Source organism: Mauremys reevesii, linkage group 1, assembly GCF_016161935.1.
Source record: "Mauremys reevesii isolate NIE-2019 linkage group 1, ASM1616193v1, whole genome shotgun sequence".
Classification (NCBI taxonomy): domain Eukaryota; kingdom Metazoa; phylum Chordata; order Testudines; family Geoemydidae; genus Mauremys; species Mauremys reevesii.
In genome coordinates, this window is record NC_052623.1 from 255,109,943 (window position 1) to 255,129,390 (window position 19,448).

Here is a 19,448-nt window from a genome sequence, read left to right on the forward strand (position 1 = left end):
TTTCTGTGATTTTTCTGGAGGAAATGATAAACATCTCAGAGTATGTTTACTGGGAGCTATCACATCTTAATTAAAAAGCTGGAGGTGATAGATTTTTGTAAATAAATCATTTATCCAAAATGTTAGTCACTGAAATAAAATAGGTATTAACAAAGCCAACCAAACCCAAAAAATTTGTTTAAGTCTGAGTAAAAATCCCCTCCTCTCAGTTTTCATTCTCTTGACTCCTGGCATGTCAGAATTTGGTAGTTCTCCCATCATTACAGAGTTTTTCTGCACAGACAGAACATACATTTCTAATTTTAAAATGTTTTTGGATTGTTTTTAAACTAAAACCTTTCTGGCTTTCTTTATATGTCAAAAAGAAACAAGCAAACAAACAAACAAAAAAAAGGGAACATCCCTAATTAATTTTCCAATTGCAGCTTACCTTTAAAAGTCCAAGGCCCAATCCTGCAGCCTTTTCTCTGTCCTTATTCAGTATAAATTCTCTCACTGAGCTAAACTGGAGTTTTATTGAGACTTGGATCAATACTGCAAAGTAACGTGCTACAACAGTAACTCCTCACTTAACGTTCTAGTTATGTGCCTGAAAAATGCAAATTTAAGTGAAACAATGTTAAACGAATCCAATTGTCCCATAAGATTTAATGTAAATGCGGGGGGTTAGGTTCCAAGGAAATTTTTGGGGAGCAGACAAAAGGCATTATACTGTATACTGTACAGTACTGTACTGTACTGTGGTTGGGAAGTGCCCTTGGCTTACCCCACACAGGCAGAGCCCGCTGTAGGCAAGGACGCTAGGAAGCACCTTTGCAGCAGCAGCGGCAGCTTCCTTGGAGAACAGGCTCAGATTTTGCTGGGAATGCTCCAGGCCCACCTCTTCTCACCCCCACTCCACCTCTCCGGAGTATGCCACATCTCTCCCCCACCCCCAAAGTCCTAAGCCCCGCCAAACAGCTGTTTGGCAGGGCTTAGGACTTTCTGGGAGAGAGAGGGAGGAGTGGAGATGCAGCGCTTCCCCGCTCCTGCCTCTCCCTCCCAGAAAGTCCTAAGCACCGACAAAGAGCTGTTTAGCAGCGCTTACGATTTTCTGGGAGGGAGGAGGAGGAGCAGAGACATGGCACTTCCCCGCTCCTGCCCCTTCCTCCCATAAAGTCCTAAGCACTGCCAAATTTGGCGGTGGGGGAAGCGCTGGGAGGGAGAGGGGTTGGCGGAGAAGCAGAACTTCTGCAATGCTCCCTTGTGAAGTTGCTGCTCTTCCACAGAATCTTACAAGCAGGCATCCAAACAGCGTTGTAAGAGAGCATTGCACAACTTTAAATGAGCATGTTCCCTAATTGAGGAGGGATGTAACATTGAAACAAAGTTAAGTGGGACAATGTTAAATGAGGAGTTACTGTATTTATTCAGTTTTTTAACCAACTAGCTTTAACTGATGCTCATTTTGTATTTTCTTTCCTTGAATATTCTTGAGTTTATGAGCAGGAATGTTCTGTGAAGTAGTAACACTTAAGTTTCTACCTCACTATATTGACAGAAGGCAAATTTCAAATTCATAATCACAAGTCTTTTCACTGGAAGCCTGATTCTAAGAAAAACACTCATCCAGTCCTACTGAATTCATAAGACCAGAACAGAACCAATCCCATGCGAACAAGGCATCCAGTCAAAATAGCTTGGATATAAAATACTGCATAGTTATCTCCATAATGTCAGTAGGATTGTTGAAAGGGTTCAACTACATGCATTCATTTGCAGGATATGGTCCATAGGACCTGAACTAAAACCAAATGAATTCAATAGGATCCTTTCCATTGACTTCAGTGGGCTCTGGTGCAGGTCTACAGTGAGCAAAGTAACATTCAAGACAATCATAGAGAAACTGGACATTATGTTGTTAGACTTATCTTTTTCTAGTACATCAATAGCTTTAAAGGTTTTCTTTAATGGTCATATACGATTTAGTGCAAAATTTATAATTTAGAGGCAAGTTACAAAGTAAGTGCTGTATATGACAATTTTGCTACCTTAAAAGGAATAGTATCATAAGCTCCATTTGTTTTCAAGTGCTAGTATATATGTATTTTTTTATTCCCTTCCATCTGCAAAGAAATCGGTTGTATCAAAACAATACTTTATGACAGAGAGAAAAATGAATATCTTTGCATAAGGAAGGAATATTTTGGCTCAAGTGAAATTCATTCTTAAGAAATTATTATAAACTGTAATATAAGACTTAGAACAGGAAGAAAATCTATTTTAATACAAAAATATGGATACAGTTCATCTGAGGAAGCCAAACCTTCTGTTAATGTAGGTGTGATGGACATGGAGCTTGGACACTGGATGTGATGAATCCATTCTTGTGCCCTAGGGTGTAGGTGGTGGTTTTGGTGATGAACAAGACCCCTGGCTATCAAAACTGGTTGCCTGGCCAGGTAACTGAAAGAAAAGTTTTAGTTTTACAATCATCATCAGATCTCTCCACTCATCATGGTTATTTCTGAGGATGAGAGAGTCTTAAGGACCCTCTCCAAAAGAAGGAGCTGAATTGTACCCCAATGAAAAGGAAATTTTTAGAAAATGAAAACTTAATCTGAACTAATTTTTATGCCTCAGGACACACCCTCCTGGAGAATTAACCATGGTAAGGAAACTTTTTTTGGGGGGACCCAATAAGGACTCTCCCTGAATCATTCCATTTGGGTGTGGCTTGCTTCACCATCTACTGAGCTGCAGTTCTGTCTCCAAACCGTGCATATATGCTGGAGAATCCAGGAGGAGGCCAGGAACCTCTGTGCAGTGCCCTCTGAACTGTTCTGGCTCCAGCTTCCTCTCTCTCATACACTCCCTGAGAATGTAGCTCCAGTAGATACTCCTCAGCTGCCACAGCCCTGGATGCTTCTTTAAGGGTGGTTCCCCACAGTAGAGGGAGCCATGAAATAGTCAGTGCTGCCTCAGGTTGCATCAGCTCTCAACTGGTTTATCTGCAAGGCTTGATTGAAGAGAAGGGGTGAACAACATTTGTCCCCCTGAACCCAATCCTGGCCTGCTGCCTAATGAACACAGCCTGCACCCTCCCAGCCCTAAAGCCATGACTCCAATGGGTGTTATGCATCCGGCAGGATGTGGTCCTAAGACATGGAAGGGGATCTTCTCAATGTTCACAGTTACACACATAATTTCCCCTGCATTAGGATTAGAGGGTTCAAATAAGTGACTGTTTTAGCATCTCTGTATATGGCTACTGGTGTGTAGCCTCAACTTGGCCTACTAAATGGAGAAATCTATACTCAATATTTTAGTTACACAACTCTCTTTAATGGTAATGATTTCAGATCAGAAAATGACTGCCCTTGAAATATTTACATTTGCCACTCCCAAGTAATTTTAAGCAACTCTTGGTAATCTCAAAATAAACAATAGGTAGCCCCCTAAAAAGATTTGAAGGAACTTTATCTCAAAACCTTGAGAGCAGAGCAAGACAACTTCTGAAGTAACACTTTCAGATCAAAAGTAAACTCTTAAATCAGAACCTCACTGATTATAATAACGGCAAAATCAATACAAGCATTCTTTAGACATGAACTGAGTCGTAGATTTCTTTTGACTGTCCACTAGTTAGAGAAAATTCAGTCCACAAACATAAGAAACTTCAGGTCCTATTCAAGTGGCGTGCAGGAAGGCTGAGGAAGTAAAATCCATCTCTGAAGCCCAGGGTCAATTTCTGACCCCTGGCCTGCCCCAAAGTGGATCTCCATACCAGCCTTTGCAGGGCAGTGGAAAGTGCCTTTCTGCAGTATGTAAGGTATGGGCAGGCATCCCTGTTTGGCCATTCAACCCTTTCTCCCCCACCACACACAACTCTTAGGCAAGATTTAAGTGTTGTGGAGGTTCTTCCACAAGTCCCCACCTTAGTGATGTCGTGATTCTCAGAGGCTCTTGGAAATGAGTTATTAAATGCAGAGAGATGTAGCAACAAGTTGGCTATAGAGATACTCTACTTCTTACCTCTACCAATGGATGCCAGTGAGTAATAGGTTTACGGGGGTAAGCCAGCATTTCATTCCAGTGATCTCTTCCAAGTCCTTCAGCATCAAGTCCTGTCCTACATACCCCGATCACCTCATTGTGTCCTACTCTGAGGATTACAGAAGGGCAGAGAAAGCTTTTTTTAATGCAGATAGATTTATTAACATCTTTGAACCATAATGCAGTTTGATTGGTTTAGCGCAAAATGTTGTTGAAGATGGCCAAAGTGTGCACATTATTGTTATTAATCATTATTGTTATATATCATATATATCCCAGTCAAGTTTGGGGCATCATTTTGTTAGGAGCTATAAAATCACTGGTGAAGAAATTGGCCCTGCCCTGGGAAGTTTACAATTAGAGCCCTGCAAATCTGTGGATGTCCACTTTATATTCACAGATATCTGCATCCGTGGATGCAGATATCCATGGACCATGTTCACAGATCGGATGCAGATACAAATTTGGTGCAGGGCTCTACTTACAACCCAAAAGAACAGGCAAAGAGTTGGATACAGGGTTAACATACAAATAAATGACCATAGTTTTGAGTGTGCGGTGTTGCGGCTGTGTTGGTTCCAGGATATTAGAGAGACAAGGTGGGTGAGGTAATATCTTTTATTGGAGCAACTTCTGTTGGTGAGAGAGACAAGCTTTTGAGCTTACACAGAGCTCTGCTTCAGGTCTGGGAAACTTACTTATTGTCACAGCTAAATACAAGGTGGAACAGATTGTTTAGCACCAGTAGTTAACACACATTTCAAGGGACCATTCAAGGTGAAGTAGTCCATTAATACCCCTTCAATCACAGGGATAAAGGAAGGCAGGGTGGAAGGGGAAGCAAAGCAATTGGGGATGTTGTTAGTGGGTTATAAATTGTTGTAATAAACCACAAATCCTATGTCTCTGTTCAGTCCATGATTTTTAGTGATAGCAGAGTTATGAATTTAAGCTCCCAGAGTTGTCTTTTGAAAGTGTTGTGCAGGTTTCCTTTGAGGATGAGGACTGAGATGTTAGATATAGAGCAGGGGTAGGCAACCTATGGCACGGGTGCCGAAGGCAGCACGCGAGCTGATTTTCAGTGGCACTCACACTGCCCGGGTCCTGGCCACCGGTCTGGGGGGCTCTGCATTTTAATTTAATTTTAAATGAAGCTTCTTAAACATTTTAAAAACCTTATGTACTTTACATAGAACAATAGTTTAATTATATATTATAGACTTATAGAAAGAGATCTTCTAAAAATGTTAAAATGTATTACTGACACACAAAACCTTAAATTAGAGTGAATAAATGAAGACTTGGCACACCACTTCTGAAAGGTTGCTGACCCCTGATATAGAGAGATCACTTTGTGAAAAGTGCTCACCCACAGGTGATAGAGTGTTTTTGTCTGTTATCATTTTCCTGTGTGAGTACATTCAAGAGTGTAGTGATTGTCAGATTTCACCCATAGAATTGTAACTGGGGCATTTAGTGCACTGGATGAGGTACACCACATGTTGTGATAGGCATGTGTAAGACCCGTGGATCTTGAAAGATGTGTTGTGGGGGGTATTGATCATTGTAGCACTAGGTTTTGCATCTGTTGTTCTGGCAGGGTCTGGTGGCACTTTGAGTTGGTGTGTCCTGGTCTGCGGGGAGTTGTTTGATGATACCCTGTATGGGTTCCAGTGGAGTGGTAGGTGACAACTAGGGTTGTGCAGTCAGAAGGCGGGGGTTATTTCTGCATTGGAGCAGGCTCTCTCAGAGTATTTGGGTGGCCCATTCCATGAGATGATCTACTTCTCTGGTGGAGTGTCCTTGTTTGGTAAAGGTGGTTTAAGTGTGTTAAGGTGTGTATCCCAAACTTTCTCCTTGGAGCATATTCTGTGGTATCTAAGTACCTGGCTGTAGCTAACAGATTTCTTGGTGTATTTGGGGTGGTTACCAGCTCTACGAAGGTAAGTGTGGTGATCCATTGATTTCTTGCATATAGTTGTCAGTAGGTTTTGAGTGTCACCGGTTAGTTAGTTACACATTTTGCTGTTGTGTTTTAAATTGTGGGGAGAGGGATGATGAGTGGGAATTGGAGGAATGAAGGATCCAAGAGTAACTGGTGATCTTAAGGTATATTTTTCATCTTTAGTCTGTTATAATAATTAGAACCTCAGGTACAGAAACATAAAAGTTTGATCTACGCTTTTTGTCAAGGCATTCCGGGGTGTAACTATGACAGGCAAAAATCTTAACACCAGCTAAATGCTTAATAGCTCTTACTCTGACATCGATCTGTTGTGTGACCTTGACCAAGTCACTTCCTCTCTCTTTCTCATTTCTTCCCTCACACAGGTGATGATACTTATCTTCCCCTATGACAAAGCCTTTGAGATCGTCAAATGAAGAGTGCTATAGAAGGACTGATGGTGTATAACTCACTGCACCATTCACTCCCTAAGCCCTTCACAGCCACTGTCTTAAGGTGAGGTAGGAACTAAAGGATGGGGAAAATTCACCACAGGTTTTATATCATTAACTCAGTTTTTACTGCTGATTCTCCCCTCCACCGCCATAATTTTGAATGTCTCTGGAGCTCATGAGTAATAGTAGGTGTGAGTGAAGTAGGCTCTGCTCAAGCACTGTTCTGTCAATCCATCTTTAATGTAACTTGCAACCCCCATGCTATTTTAGCCATAGGGATGAAGTTGTCCCCTTTGTGCTAGGAAACTGTCTGGGAAAGGATGGGAGGAGATGGCTCTCTGACCATATCGGAACGTAAGTGGGTGATCCAGTTGTGGGATATTTCCCTCCTCTGTATGGAGACAGGAAGTAGGCAGGTCCAGGTAATTGACCTGAAGTAATGAGTCCCCTGGTTGAATTATTAGCAAGAATGTAACCAGTGTCTATAGAACTAATTTTTTTCCTACTGCTTGAGCTAAAGGAATAACTCCATTTGCTGGAAGTTTTACAGACTTACAAACCCCTTACACGGTGTAGCTACAGGGTGTGTGTGTGTGTGGTGGGGGGGGAGATGGGGACGGGATGGACAAAGACTCACACTGTTAATGTGGGTTACATTTATAAGACAATTTTCAGTCATGTTTAATTTTCTTCCTACCTTCATTAATGACACTGATTAACAGAAGTAAATGCTGAAAGCTATGGTAGCTTTGAATCCTCCAGCAGAGGATTCAAAAGTGTTATTTTAGTGACATTGAATTTACTTAAAACACCAGGCAGTTAAAATAATAAATCAATTGCAATAATGAGGTAACCACTTGCTGAAGATTAATATTTTCAGGGAACAAATTGCACTTACCGATCGTAGTCCATCACAGCAATGGAGAGGCTGACCTGGTCCACATTCTCTGGAGGGATATCGAAGATGATGGCCTCATTATAAACTGGGTTAAGTGTGTTTTTCTTTGTAGTTGTTTTCCGCTTTTTCAGCCTTCGACCCTCACACATCAATGACACTTTGACATACGGATCTGAGTAACAGGAAGTCATTTTCACACACTGGTCTCAATGCAGTTGAAATGTAAAGCGAAAAAGCAGCAAATTCTTAGCAGGTTAACATTCATGAAAACCTAAGTTGTATAGGTATTAGTGACATAAGACAACCAGAGCTGTCTCTTCCGCAATTTCAATTTCCTGTCTACTCAAAAGAATGGTGCAAGCAAACAGAATAGATACACCCACCCCTACATCACACACAGCCAGTAGCACTAATTTAGACCTCTCCACCTTAACCAGTTCTCTTGAAGGTTTCATATAATAAACATATTAGTTACAAAGTAAAAGGAGGAGATTTTCAAAAGTGCAGAGGGCAGTTAGGTACCTAACTCCAATTGAAAGTCAATGGGAGTTGTGTGCCTTTGAAAATCTCTCCCCATATTTTTAATGCTTAATTTTCTTTTAATTATCTTCTGCTATTATTTTAAGAGGACGGAGTAATCCCCATTGTCCTACCCATCCATAAAACAAAGCAAAACTTAATTAACTAACAAACAGACAAATCCCAAAACTTTGTAGGTGAATATCAAAGTACAATTTAATGTCAACTAAATCAAAACTTTCCACTGGATATAGAGATTTTTAATGCTCCACTAAAGGAGTGTCTTTTGAAGAGCAGGTCCATTCTGTTAGTGTCTTTGGTACAACAAGACTGTTGGTTGACATGTTTGTCTCACAGTGCTTTCTGTATCAAGTTAAGTTTACAACTTTAAAAACAAAACAAAACAAAAAACCCAACAGTCCTTCAAACTCAGCCTCAACTCTAACAGCTAACCAGTGTTTTATCTCACTCAGCATCAAAATAATCCATGTTGGGATGGCCAAATTATGCCCTCTCTTACACCTGCATAATCCCATTGTATTCAGTGAGTGCCCTCAATGGCTATTGCTTTCAATGGCTTTGCACAGAATTGTTTGGAACTTTGTAAACAATTTGGTCGATCATGCAAAAGATTAAATAGAATCCTCATTTTACTCTTTTTGAGCCATGTTGTCTCTGAACAGCTAATAAAAAGAAAAAGCAGGAAAAAAACCCATATTTTTTTCACAAAACTGAGCAGATATGACTCAGCATATTAAAAATACACATATTTGTTGAGTAAGAAGTTGTTGTTTTAATATAGCCACTTTTCAGACCACAACTCCATGCTGTTAAGTGAAAAGAAGCATACTCACCTGAAGCGCCAGTTACATCCATGGCTTTGAGATTTCTACATTTGATTACTGTTAACGTCATTCGCCCGGCAGTAGGTAAATAGCAAAGGGAAAACATGATTTCACCCAAATCTATGCTTTCCTGAAAAGGAAAGATATGGTTAGAATGTTCTGTACTATGCAAATGGTTCAAAACAATCCAAAACTGTAGAAACATTCAAAAATTGAATGCGGAAACCTATTTTGCTGAAGAGCGAATCTTATTTAGATGTGTTTATAAAGAGATTATAAATAAACTTTTCAAAAAAAAATTTGAAGCATACAAAATAATTAGAAATGGAAGAATATTTTGGTGACCGGCTTTTGTGTTGCAGATTGAGGACTTTAGTTCAGGAACAAGCTCAGAACCTTTATGTTCCAGGCTGGTGGGACCAGAGCCTTGTTGCATTCAGAGTGAGGGACAAGGAATGCTGAATGTAGGATCCTTGCATGCCATGGCTCCTTAGAAGTCATGGAGAGATACCAATGTCAGCTCCAGAAGGGACTCCGTGTTCTACCATCCCAGCCAGGCAGTAAGGTGGTGAGGTATATTCACATAAATTTAAACCCATTCCACAAATGTATGAAAAATTTGTGTGGATGTGAAAAAATTGCCTCATTTTGTGAGCATTTAGAGAGGTCATTATACTTGTAAAAGTCATCAACATGAAGCTCTTTACCATTTCCTTCTTCTGTGTTCTGTTGGTCAGGTAGAAGGAAGGAAAGAGCCAAGTAGCATTCCCTACACTACCTCATTCCTTCCTGGGCACAACACAACCTTTAGGAAGGTGGTGTACCAAACTAGGAAAGATGGACAAAGTCCAAATAACATTTCTTCCTCTAGAACTTACTCATCATATTACATAGAGATATTATTTACATGCAGGAGAGAGACGCTGGCCAGAGATAGAACAAGGAAATAACGTGGCCCTGTTGTATAAATATGAAGCTTGAGAATTGAAGGATAAAAAAAGAGATATGAATTATGGACCCTTTCTCCCACCCATGTGTACAGTAATTTCCTTACAAACTTAATATATTTGACAGCAGATATGGTAGATTTTGTCCAGCTATCTTTCTTCAGTGAAATAAACAAACAAAAAACAACAACAAACACTTTTTAAACCTTAAAAACACAAAAAATGAACAAAAATAAAGTTGTATAGTAAGAACTAAAGGCTCAATCCAATACTAACTGAATACAATGGAGGTCTTTCCATTGACTTCAAAGAGTTTTGGCTCAGGCATCGATACCTGTAGTTATATATGTATTGAGAAATGTGCTGTAGCTACTTAATCTTAATACATTTGCAGTTGGCTGATAAGTATATCTTGTTATTGGGCCATTTATGGTAAAACAGTTATGGTACGTGGAGGAGAATGGAAATATTTTACCATAATATGCCAGATTAATAATGCCTGTGTAGATGGTGATACAGTATTTTGCTGATAATTATGGGCCAGATTGGGACTCTTCATTCACATTGATGACAATTACTCTCATGAGTAGTTTAATTGACCTCAATGGGATTTAAGTGCATGACTAAAATTAAATACATGCTTAAGTACAGTCTTTTGCAAAGGTAACCACGGGCTTCATTGCTTTTCTGAATCAGGGTCTCTAATTGTAGCTCTAAATTTAAGAATGTAGGTTTCAGAATAGCTTTAAATTCTTTCTCGTACCATTAATAAATGCAGATAACTGATTGCCCATGCTGTAAAGTCATGTGTGCGAAAAAGCCAAAAATTGCAGATAACTTAAAATTTGGATGGTACCTGCCTGTGAGTCCCAACCTGGTGATAATTCAACCTGGTGACTCAACAGACTTTCTGAGCACCATAGACATAGTGACAGTCTTGGAAGTTTATTTAGATTGAATTTTGTGCAGGTCAGCTTATATCCCATTCACATGTAAAATAGTTTTCTTGGGGTTTTGTTTTGAAAATTAATAGGTTGATAGGCATGTGCCTATGCAATTTTCATTGCTTGACGAAGTTTCCAAATATGACAAAATGACTTTTGCTCACATTCAGTCCACATCAGATGGAATTGGCCACTTCACCTCTTCTCATACCTCTTATTTTATGACTCACTACTTTCAATTTTATAAATTACAATGTATTAAAAACACTTCTGGAAAATATGAATAAAACATAAACAAATGAAAACTGACATTTTCCCACCCATTCACAAAAGGGGTGAAAAGCCTTAAATTATATTTAACAGTTTTGTCATAACCGCACTTTTATTCTAATACAGCCCTTTCAGTTATGAATACTAATTTACATACATGGGGCCAGATTATGACCCATGTATCCGCATGCAGAAGGTACTCTTTTTGCATGGATCTCACCCCATTACACATGGAAAGAGGGTGTAGCTATCTTCATATCACCATCCCCTCCATGCCCCCTCCCACCCAAGAAATACCCTACAGATGCCTCTTAACATAGTCTAAGGTCCATGCTGGGGGAGGGGATAGAGATTGACTGGCCAAGGTAAGGGAGTGGGCTGGCCAGAGGAAAGACAAGGGGAACACACATCATCCTTCCATCTAGTCCTGTGGTTATTAAGAGAAAGAGACAACATAGCCCAGCTGGTATTATCATTCCTAAATAGCCTTTAGAACCCATGACCACCTGGCTGACCTGAGGGCTACCACAGCCAAGGGGATGCCTTGGGAGAGTCTCTCTTTGGCTTTATCATGCATGTTCAGGTTTACAGCTATGATTTGCGATCTTAAATAGATTTTCTTTTAAATTAGATTTCTAAACACTTCTAATGGAAACAAATGGAACCAGAGTTCCCAGAATACTCATGTAACCCAAAGTGTCAGACTGTTTGTATCATTTTTTTGTTAATGGTTATTTGTTTACTAAGCATGAGCATGGTGCTTGGCACCATACCCAAAGCAAAAATTACTGAAAGAAATTGAAAATGTTTTTCAAAACTTTTAATGAAAAGTTGTAAGCAAAATTTCAAATTTACTAAAGCATTTGACCACGCCATAAGCTAGTTGTAAAAATGGCAAAATATTTTGTGGAGAAATTTTCAAAAAATAAAAATCACAACATATTTTTTGGACTTTTCAAAATTGAGAATTTTTTCCCTGGCAGTTCTACTTACAGTTTAAAACCCAGACAAATATGGGGCAGGAAGATCCAGAGGATGATGGTAACTTAGATCTTTTAAAACGTTTCTTACAAATATCATAATTCAATTGAGAGTGACATGTTATGACTTCATGATGTCTAATCTTTGGTTCAGTAGGCGATTGCTAGAATTATTCATGCATTAAAAAGCTGGCATTGAAAGTGTGTGGAGATGTATGTGATAATATAATGCAAGGGGGAGGGGGATATAGCATTATAGCACAAATTATGTTATACTTGAGGTGGACATATTGTGCCCAATTCTTCCCTCAGAAAGCCAGATGTGGAGATAATTTGTTATACTTAAATGGAAAAGTTCTCATTGTACAGACTTGTAAATTCTTGGGATAGTTACTATGTCTTCCTCTCTGCATTCTGCAGTGCTTAATAAATAGTAAATAAATAATAATTCATGTTTCTGGATCATCCCTTTTTATCCATTTAAATATTCCATATACAATGTAGATGAAAAATGACCTTGAAAAATTACTATCCAAACACCAAGCATTTAACAATATGTTGGACGTTGAAGAGAGTATGCAGATTACCTTGAATGTAAAGGAAAACATTATTCCTAAATTTCCAAAGTATTTTCTGTTCCACATACTATTAAATATATCACAGAAGGAAAACTGAGGCATCTGGAAAGCACGGATATCGCAGGAAAAGTAGGGTATTTGGAATGGCCTACTCTAGTTGTACTAGTCTTATTCCATTGCAGTACATTTATATGGTAATTCTCTAAAGTGACCATCAGCTAGGAATAAATTGCAGCTGCTTTCAGCTATAGTACAGTAGACTCCTGTTCACCCAAGCCTCCATTAGCCAGCTTTCCATATTAACTGAACAACCAGCGCACACACTGAACAGTTGTTGATGAAGCAACTCTCTGATCGTGCAATGAAAAAGAGACCCTTTCATCTAAAACAACACAAACTATTAGATTTTTTCCAGCCATTATCAACATGAGTGCTGCAGTACCTACCACTGTGCTATATACGGTATTGTATTTTAATGTGATACTTTATGCATATGATGTATTGTTATTGTTGTTAGTTGTTACCATTGGTATTGCTGTTGTTGCAACTTAGAATGATCATTTCTGCATTTTTAAAAACTGGTACTGGTTACTAGAAGTAACGGTTCATGTATACTGAAAATAAAGAAGGGGGCTATGATTTAATGCTTTTCCAGGAGGGGTCAGCTAGTTTAAAAGCAACTCTGCATCTTTAAAATAATGGACAGAAAGCTCTTAGCCCATTCTCCTGATTATGAAAATTTTGGATTATCTGATCTGACCCCGGTCCCAGTTAGGTCAGATGAACAGAGTTCTGCTATATTATAACTGCTCAGATGATTTCACCCATTACACTGACATTTGTGCTCTGATGGCTTCACTGCCGGCCCATTGTAGAGCCAGGGTGCTTCAGATTCTTACTATTAGTAAATCAGGCCCAAATGCTCGGCTTAATGTCTGGGGCAGCAGAGGGGAAGGGGAGAGGGATATTTCCATCCAGGATGCAGAGTGGCTGAAGAGCAGCTCCACAGAGGTTACTATGGCCCAGTGAGCCCTCTCATGGGATTTCCCGATCTCCACAGGCTGAAGGTTGTGTTTATGCCTAGAAGCAAGGCTCTCGATACCATTGCATTGTCTATACATATATCCTCCAGAGCAACTGAACTGCATCCATGGAGCAGGAGGTTGGTGTTACCCTTAATGACTAAATAACAGATAGTAGAATCAGTCAACCTGAGGGAAACTTCTTGCCCTATGTCTTGTGACAACAAATGAGTTCTGAATAGACACTGTTCCAAAGTGTCTAATCTCATCTATGCCATTTATAATGTGTCCATCACTGTAGAATCAAGATACCAGAATTGAAATGAAGGGTTTCACTGAGATAATCTATAGATTCCATCTCAAGGTCACTGGGAACTGATACCATAGTGGTGTCTAGAGAGAACTGGCATGCACAGATTGCCACCAATGAATCGGAATTTTCTTGCTCTCTGGGTTCAGTATAAACCATTTTGATATCCTTTGGAGCAAGTCTCCTGACTTTCTATTTTTAGTTTAATTGTGGTGGCACCATATGTGCTGGGCTGATATCTTTGTGAGAGGTGTATTTCTGGTAAGTGTGGAATGGAGGTTACTAGTATTTCTGTTCTATTCTTTTATAGATCTGTTATGGCATGTGGCCCTCTTTCATATTTGTATTAATTATATATATTTTGCTAAGGTATTCAGAAGCATATGGGAACAAAAAATTAAAATGTATTATTATAATATGTATGCTGGGTAGGAATTCATACAGGTGAAATCCGTCCTTGTGCAGAGGAGCAGCACAAAGCCTATGCACCTCCTATTTTGAGGGCTTGAATGGTGCATATGTAAATAACACTAGCAAAGTTTGAGTTTTTGTCCCCCTCTAGAAGCTGATACACTACAGCTCTTAGCTACTAGACAGGGTTCTTTAGCTCAAGCAGTGGAGGTTCATACTTTTAGTGCTGAAAGTCCCATATTCAAACCCCGCTAATGGACCAAGCAAGGATGTAAACATACATACACACATACACACACACACACACACAGACTAGCATGAGATGTGGGTCTATATAGCTACCTCCACACTTGCAACTGTACATAGTTACATGTGCATTGTTATGCCAAAACCCCATTATTGTCCACATCTGAAGCCCTAAAGCATGTCCCTGAAAGAGAGTAAAGGGCAAGAAAGCTAGTACATCTGAGAGGTGTGGGTAAGTGCATGCCTCTGCTGGGGCATAGCCTCATACTCTTTCTGCAGTGTAGTGGAGATGTAGGTTAAGGGTGTGTACAAGGTCACAAGTATCAATAGTTTTCCAGGGTCATCCCTGCATTGAACCTTTTGCTGCCTCACCCTTAGGCAAAGGTCCCTGACCACCCTTGGTCAGCAGTAGTGGTGACCTGAGAACCTCAGAACAGTTTTCTGGGGGAATTCTATCGATCAGCGCAGGCAATCATGGAGCACATTACAAGAGCTGCTGCCTGGTCTCTGGAGCACACCTTAGCAATGTGTGGTCAGAATACACCATCCTTTACAACTTCACCCGACAGGAGCACAGACCTGTACCTGGAGATTTTTCAGAGGCTGGAAGAAGCGGGCGTTTACTGGACTCTGTCCCACTGCCAGGAGCTCATGAAGCACCTCAGACTCCTGTACCAAGGGTGAAAGACAAACAGTTGCTCGGGGCAGGGGGGGGGATCTAGCTCATGTCCATGCTCTGACAAGAACAGAGTCTGAAGTGACTAGTGACTTATGACCTCATCCTCAACCCCACCGGCCTCATCATACGATGGGACACCAATGACAGGCAGTGGGGACCTTGGAGGAATTCCTGGAGGAAGCCCTGGGAGTCACAGAGGAAGAGGAGCATGTGATTCTACACTTCTACCTGGCAGACCTGATTGAGGAAGCCCTCCCTGAGGAGCCTGGGGAGGACCCAGAGCCACTGCAGGAACCAGAACCCAAGGCTGGTAAGTTACAATACGCCCCCACAGTCCCTGGAAATATTCCGTCTTGCTCCAGTGATACATGCCTGAAACAGGCCCTTGCCTCAGCTCTCTGCTCCAACCTGACATGATCCCCAAGCCAGACACAACTGTAAATCAGTTATTTTATTGAAATTCCATACATCACTGTATAGTATTTAGTGAAAGCTATAACAGATAATTAAAAAGCAGTCACTGTGCTCCTGTGTCTGTGCTTTTCTTGGCCAGCACTAAGACTGATAGCCCTTGGGCTGTGCAGACTGAAAAGGAGGGAGGAAGAGAGGGAGTGGGTTTGAAAGGGCCCAGGTAGGGAAAGAACAGATTTGTGACATTTATGTTTGTTCAAAGACCCCAAACCACTCATCCCACTGATCCCCCATCTTTCCATTCCCATATGAATGGGAGCTGCATGGAAGCAGGATGGGGGTGGTTGGTGGCTTGGGTGCTGGCCTGCCAACATATGGCAGGGGAAAGGAAGCTATCTGATTGTCCAGCAAAAGCCATAGTCATTCATTCTCCCTGTGACTATTTCAAATATTTATTACTGTTCCCAGTCCCTGGTGTCTGGCCTCTCCCTGCACTGAGCCACTCTGCAGTAGCCAGCGGAAGATAGGGTGGATGAAGCATCTGCTTTGCCAGTTGCACACACAGAATGCTATGTCCCTTAGCAGTAGAGAGGTAACAAGCTTGAGGTGTTAATCTGAAAGTTCAGGGGGAAAAATGCACTTGCAGCATGACTCTCCATTTCCCTGTCCTTTTCCAATGCTGGTCGCTGGACATGGGCCTGAACTTTCTGGTAATGCGGGGAAGGTTAGGGGGTGGGTGGATGTTCTTTGTGGTTCTTTGTTCCTCTTCTATGGAACTCGGTCAGCTAGCTTAAAATACAGTCAACTTCCTCCTGAATTGCCTCTCAGTTCTGTAAGCATAATTCAGCAAATGTTTGGTGTAGGAGAGATTGAAGCTGGTTGTTCAGGTTCATTGGCAGGGCAAATATGCTTGGTCCACCTTTGTAGCTCTCAAAACCCCTCCACTCAGCAATATGTAGGGAGGCGACCTTCAGAAGAAACATTGCACTGGCATAGGAGGCCAGATCTCCTCCCCGGGACTGGTAAACTACTGCTCTTTTCCATCCCAATACCTCGAAAACTGCTATGTTCTCCAAATGATGCCTGTCTTTTCAAGAACAAATAAATGCCTGGTAATGTACTCCCAGAAGGAACCAACCCCCACCCCAAATGGCTCCTTGATACACTGTAAACATTACAACATTTTAATAACAGTACTGCAGGAACCTTACCATTATTTGCCTCAGCTCCTTCCTTGTGGGCTGCAAATGTTGTCTGGGAAGGAAGGATGTTGTAAACAGTTGCATTGTGGCCTTCAGGAGCACAGTTAAGTTGTGCGTGTGTTGGGGAGGGGGTGTTCTTAGGTTCCTTCAAAGGAGAAATTAAATATAACACTACCCTTGTGTTTGACTCAGCAGTACGTTCTGATGCCACCAGGGTACCTATTCTGCCAGGAGGGCAGGAGCAGCACTACAGAGACAGCAGAGGTGGCAGAGATACCTGGAGCATTTGCTCATTGGCATACACAAGAGAAGTCAGGAACAGTTTTGCTTTCTTTGGGTATGGGACAATCAAGCTCTTAGGCAGGGTGGGGCACTGATGAACCAGTTATTGAATCTAGAGTCATGCCACAGGGAACAGGAGTATGCCCAGTGGGCAGAGGATCATGAACTCATGCAGTCACTAGTACAATTGGTGGTGGAAAGCTTTTGGCAGGGCCACCCAGAGGATTCAAGGGGCCTGGGGCAAAGCAATTTCAGGGGCCCCTTCCATAAAAAAAAGTTGCAAAACTATAGAATATTATATTCTCGTGGGGGCCTGGGGCAAATTGCCCCATTTGACCCCCCCTCTGGGCGGCCCTGGCTTTTGGGTCTCACCTGCTGCTGGTGACACTGCTCTTGTCTGGGAACAGGCAGCACCTCCTCCTCCTCCTCCTCCTCCCCCTACTGCTCTTCCAGGTGCCTCACAGGCTGCTGCTGATCCAACACTAACATGCTGGTCTCCTGGCACAACATCCTTCACTGGTACCCAAAAGCCCTTGCAGGAGAAACCCCCGCCCCAAAGCATACAGATGTGGAACAATGAGCCTAAGCCATGCCTTGTAGCCCAGCCAGTGTTCATCCCTCAAACTCCATGCAGAAGATGTTGCCTCATCTCCCCCACATAATTTTTTTCAGCTATTCCCCCCTTGTCAGGGGAAGGGGAAGGACAGGAGACAGGTCCACAGAAAGTAATGTTTGCACATGGCTCAGGGAATTCGATCCAGTTTTTGATTCATTCGCAGTTCCGGTTAAAAATCATTCCTGTTCTATGTTCCATAGACCTTTTAAATAAAAGTTATTGTTCACTTCACTTGTGTAGGCACCTTGCTTTCCAAGTATCATCAATGGGATATTTCCCACACATCAGCAGCATGCACAGCAAATGACTATCAGTTCTGTAACTTTCTAATGCAGTGATGCCGTAGAAAGACACTGAATTTTCTGTCCCTCCCACAACTCCTTCCGCCCTGCCGCCATGAATTTCCCAATGTTTAACAAAAAGAGAGAGCGAGAGAGCAGGTTTATGACAATGAACAAAGCTCTGAGAAAACTGTTACTGTCCAATGCACCTGAATGAAAATCAGAGAAGTTTACTTAAAATATCTTTATGGCTTTGTCAATAATTTAACTGACAATACAGAGAAAGGAAACAAAACTAAATTAACACTGATATCTGACACTGAGCAGTGCTTTTACGACCCTTCCTCCTTCACCCCATCAAACAGTCACGACATACAACCAGAGGAGTTCTCCTGCATAGCGGCTGATCAGTGCTGTGATCACTAGTTGCAGAAAACGTTGTGAGGAAGGAATGAGTGAAGCCACTCCCCCGCCCCCCAAAAAAACTCTTACAGAACTTTTTTTCAGTTACTTTCAGAATGATTAAGTACTCCCCAGAGAGCACTATGAAACAGAGTTGTTAACATATTATAAAAAGATTGTTTAGTGCTGGCACTGAAGTGCTTATACACCCTCAAAACCAAAACCACAGCCAAAGGTACTGACTCTGAGGAGCAACCCTCACATAATGGTCTGCTTTCATTTGGTACATTAACATGAGCTGCAGGGATCAAAACCCACCAATGGCTGCCACAACACAACTATATAGCAATGCTCTATTGAGCTTTTACAGCAGCACCGTAGCATCACATAGTGTCCTTTGGTGTCCCTTGGTACAGTCCAAAGTCACCTTCTGGCTCCCCACTGTTCCATGGTGTGCAAGTAAATAGCACCACAAATTTCCCTTGTCCTCTAGGAGCTGTGTACACGTTTGGGATCTGGCTGCCTCTCCTGTGCCTGCTCAGTCCAGAAGTATTCCCCCTTATCCTCACATACATTGGGAATGGCACAGCATACTACGATTATGCAAAATGCATAGGACACATTGCTATCCAGAGAGCTCCGCCAGTATCATCAACAAGTTTTCAGCCTCCCAAACACACACTCCACCACCATTCTGCAGCTACACAGTCTGTAGCTGAATTCTCTTTTTCTTGGATCAGCAATGTTGGGATACAACTTCATGAGCTAAGTTAGGAATGGGTCTGTGGGGTGCCCCAAAATAAATGTCAGGCCAGAAACACTGTATATAACCTTGTCATTTCTGGGGAATAAAGTCCCTTCTTTCCCCCTGCAATACAATCCTAATCCCCTGAGCACCCTGGCATCATGGACTTTTCCGAGTCCCCAACATTGGTGATCATGCACCAACCACTGTGGTCCACTAAGACATGGAGAATGAATGACTTGTAACTTTTTGGTTCATATACTCACTTGCCCCTTTTGGTGGGTTAAGTATTGGGATGTATGTTCCATCGATGGCCCCTGAACAGTTCAGAAACCCCTTCCTCTGAAATCCATCTATAATTACAGAGACTTGGGTTATGGCAATCCCTTGTGGGTAGATCTCAGTATTGATTGCCTGGCAAACCT

The 19,448-nt window shown here is 41.5% G+C and overlaps 1 protein-coding gene across 1 annotated transcript in view; it reads right to left on the minus strand.

Moving 5' to 3' along the window:
* Nucleotides 1-2,322: 2,322 nt before the first annotated feature.
* Nucleotides 2,323-19,448, minus strand: part of SYT10 (synaptotagmin 10) — a 52,230-nt gene continuing 35,104 nt past the window's right edge. Inside the window, exons 4-7 of the mRNA XM_039496458.1 lie at nucleotides 8,707-8,827; nucleotides 7,334-7,505; nucleotides 4,015-4,144; nucleotides 2,323-2,445 (exon numbers count right to left, since the gene is read on the minus strand). Of these exons, the coding sequence (XP_039352392.1) occupies nucleotides 2,374-2,445; nucleotides 4,015-4,144; nucleotides 7,334-7,505; nucleotides 8,707-8,827 (495 nt within the window). The 3' untranslated portion in view covers nucleotides 2,323-2,373. The remainder of the gene's footprint in view (nucleotides 2,446-4,014; nucleotides 4,145-7,333; nucleotides 7,506-8,706; nucleotides 8,828-19,448) is intronic.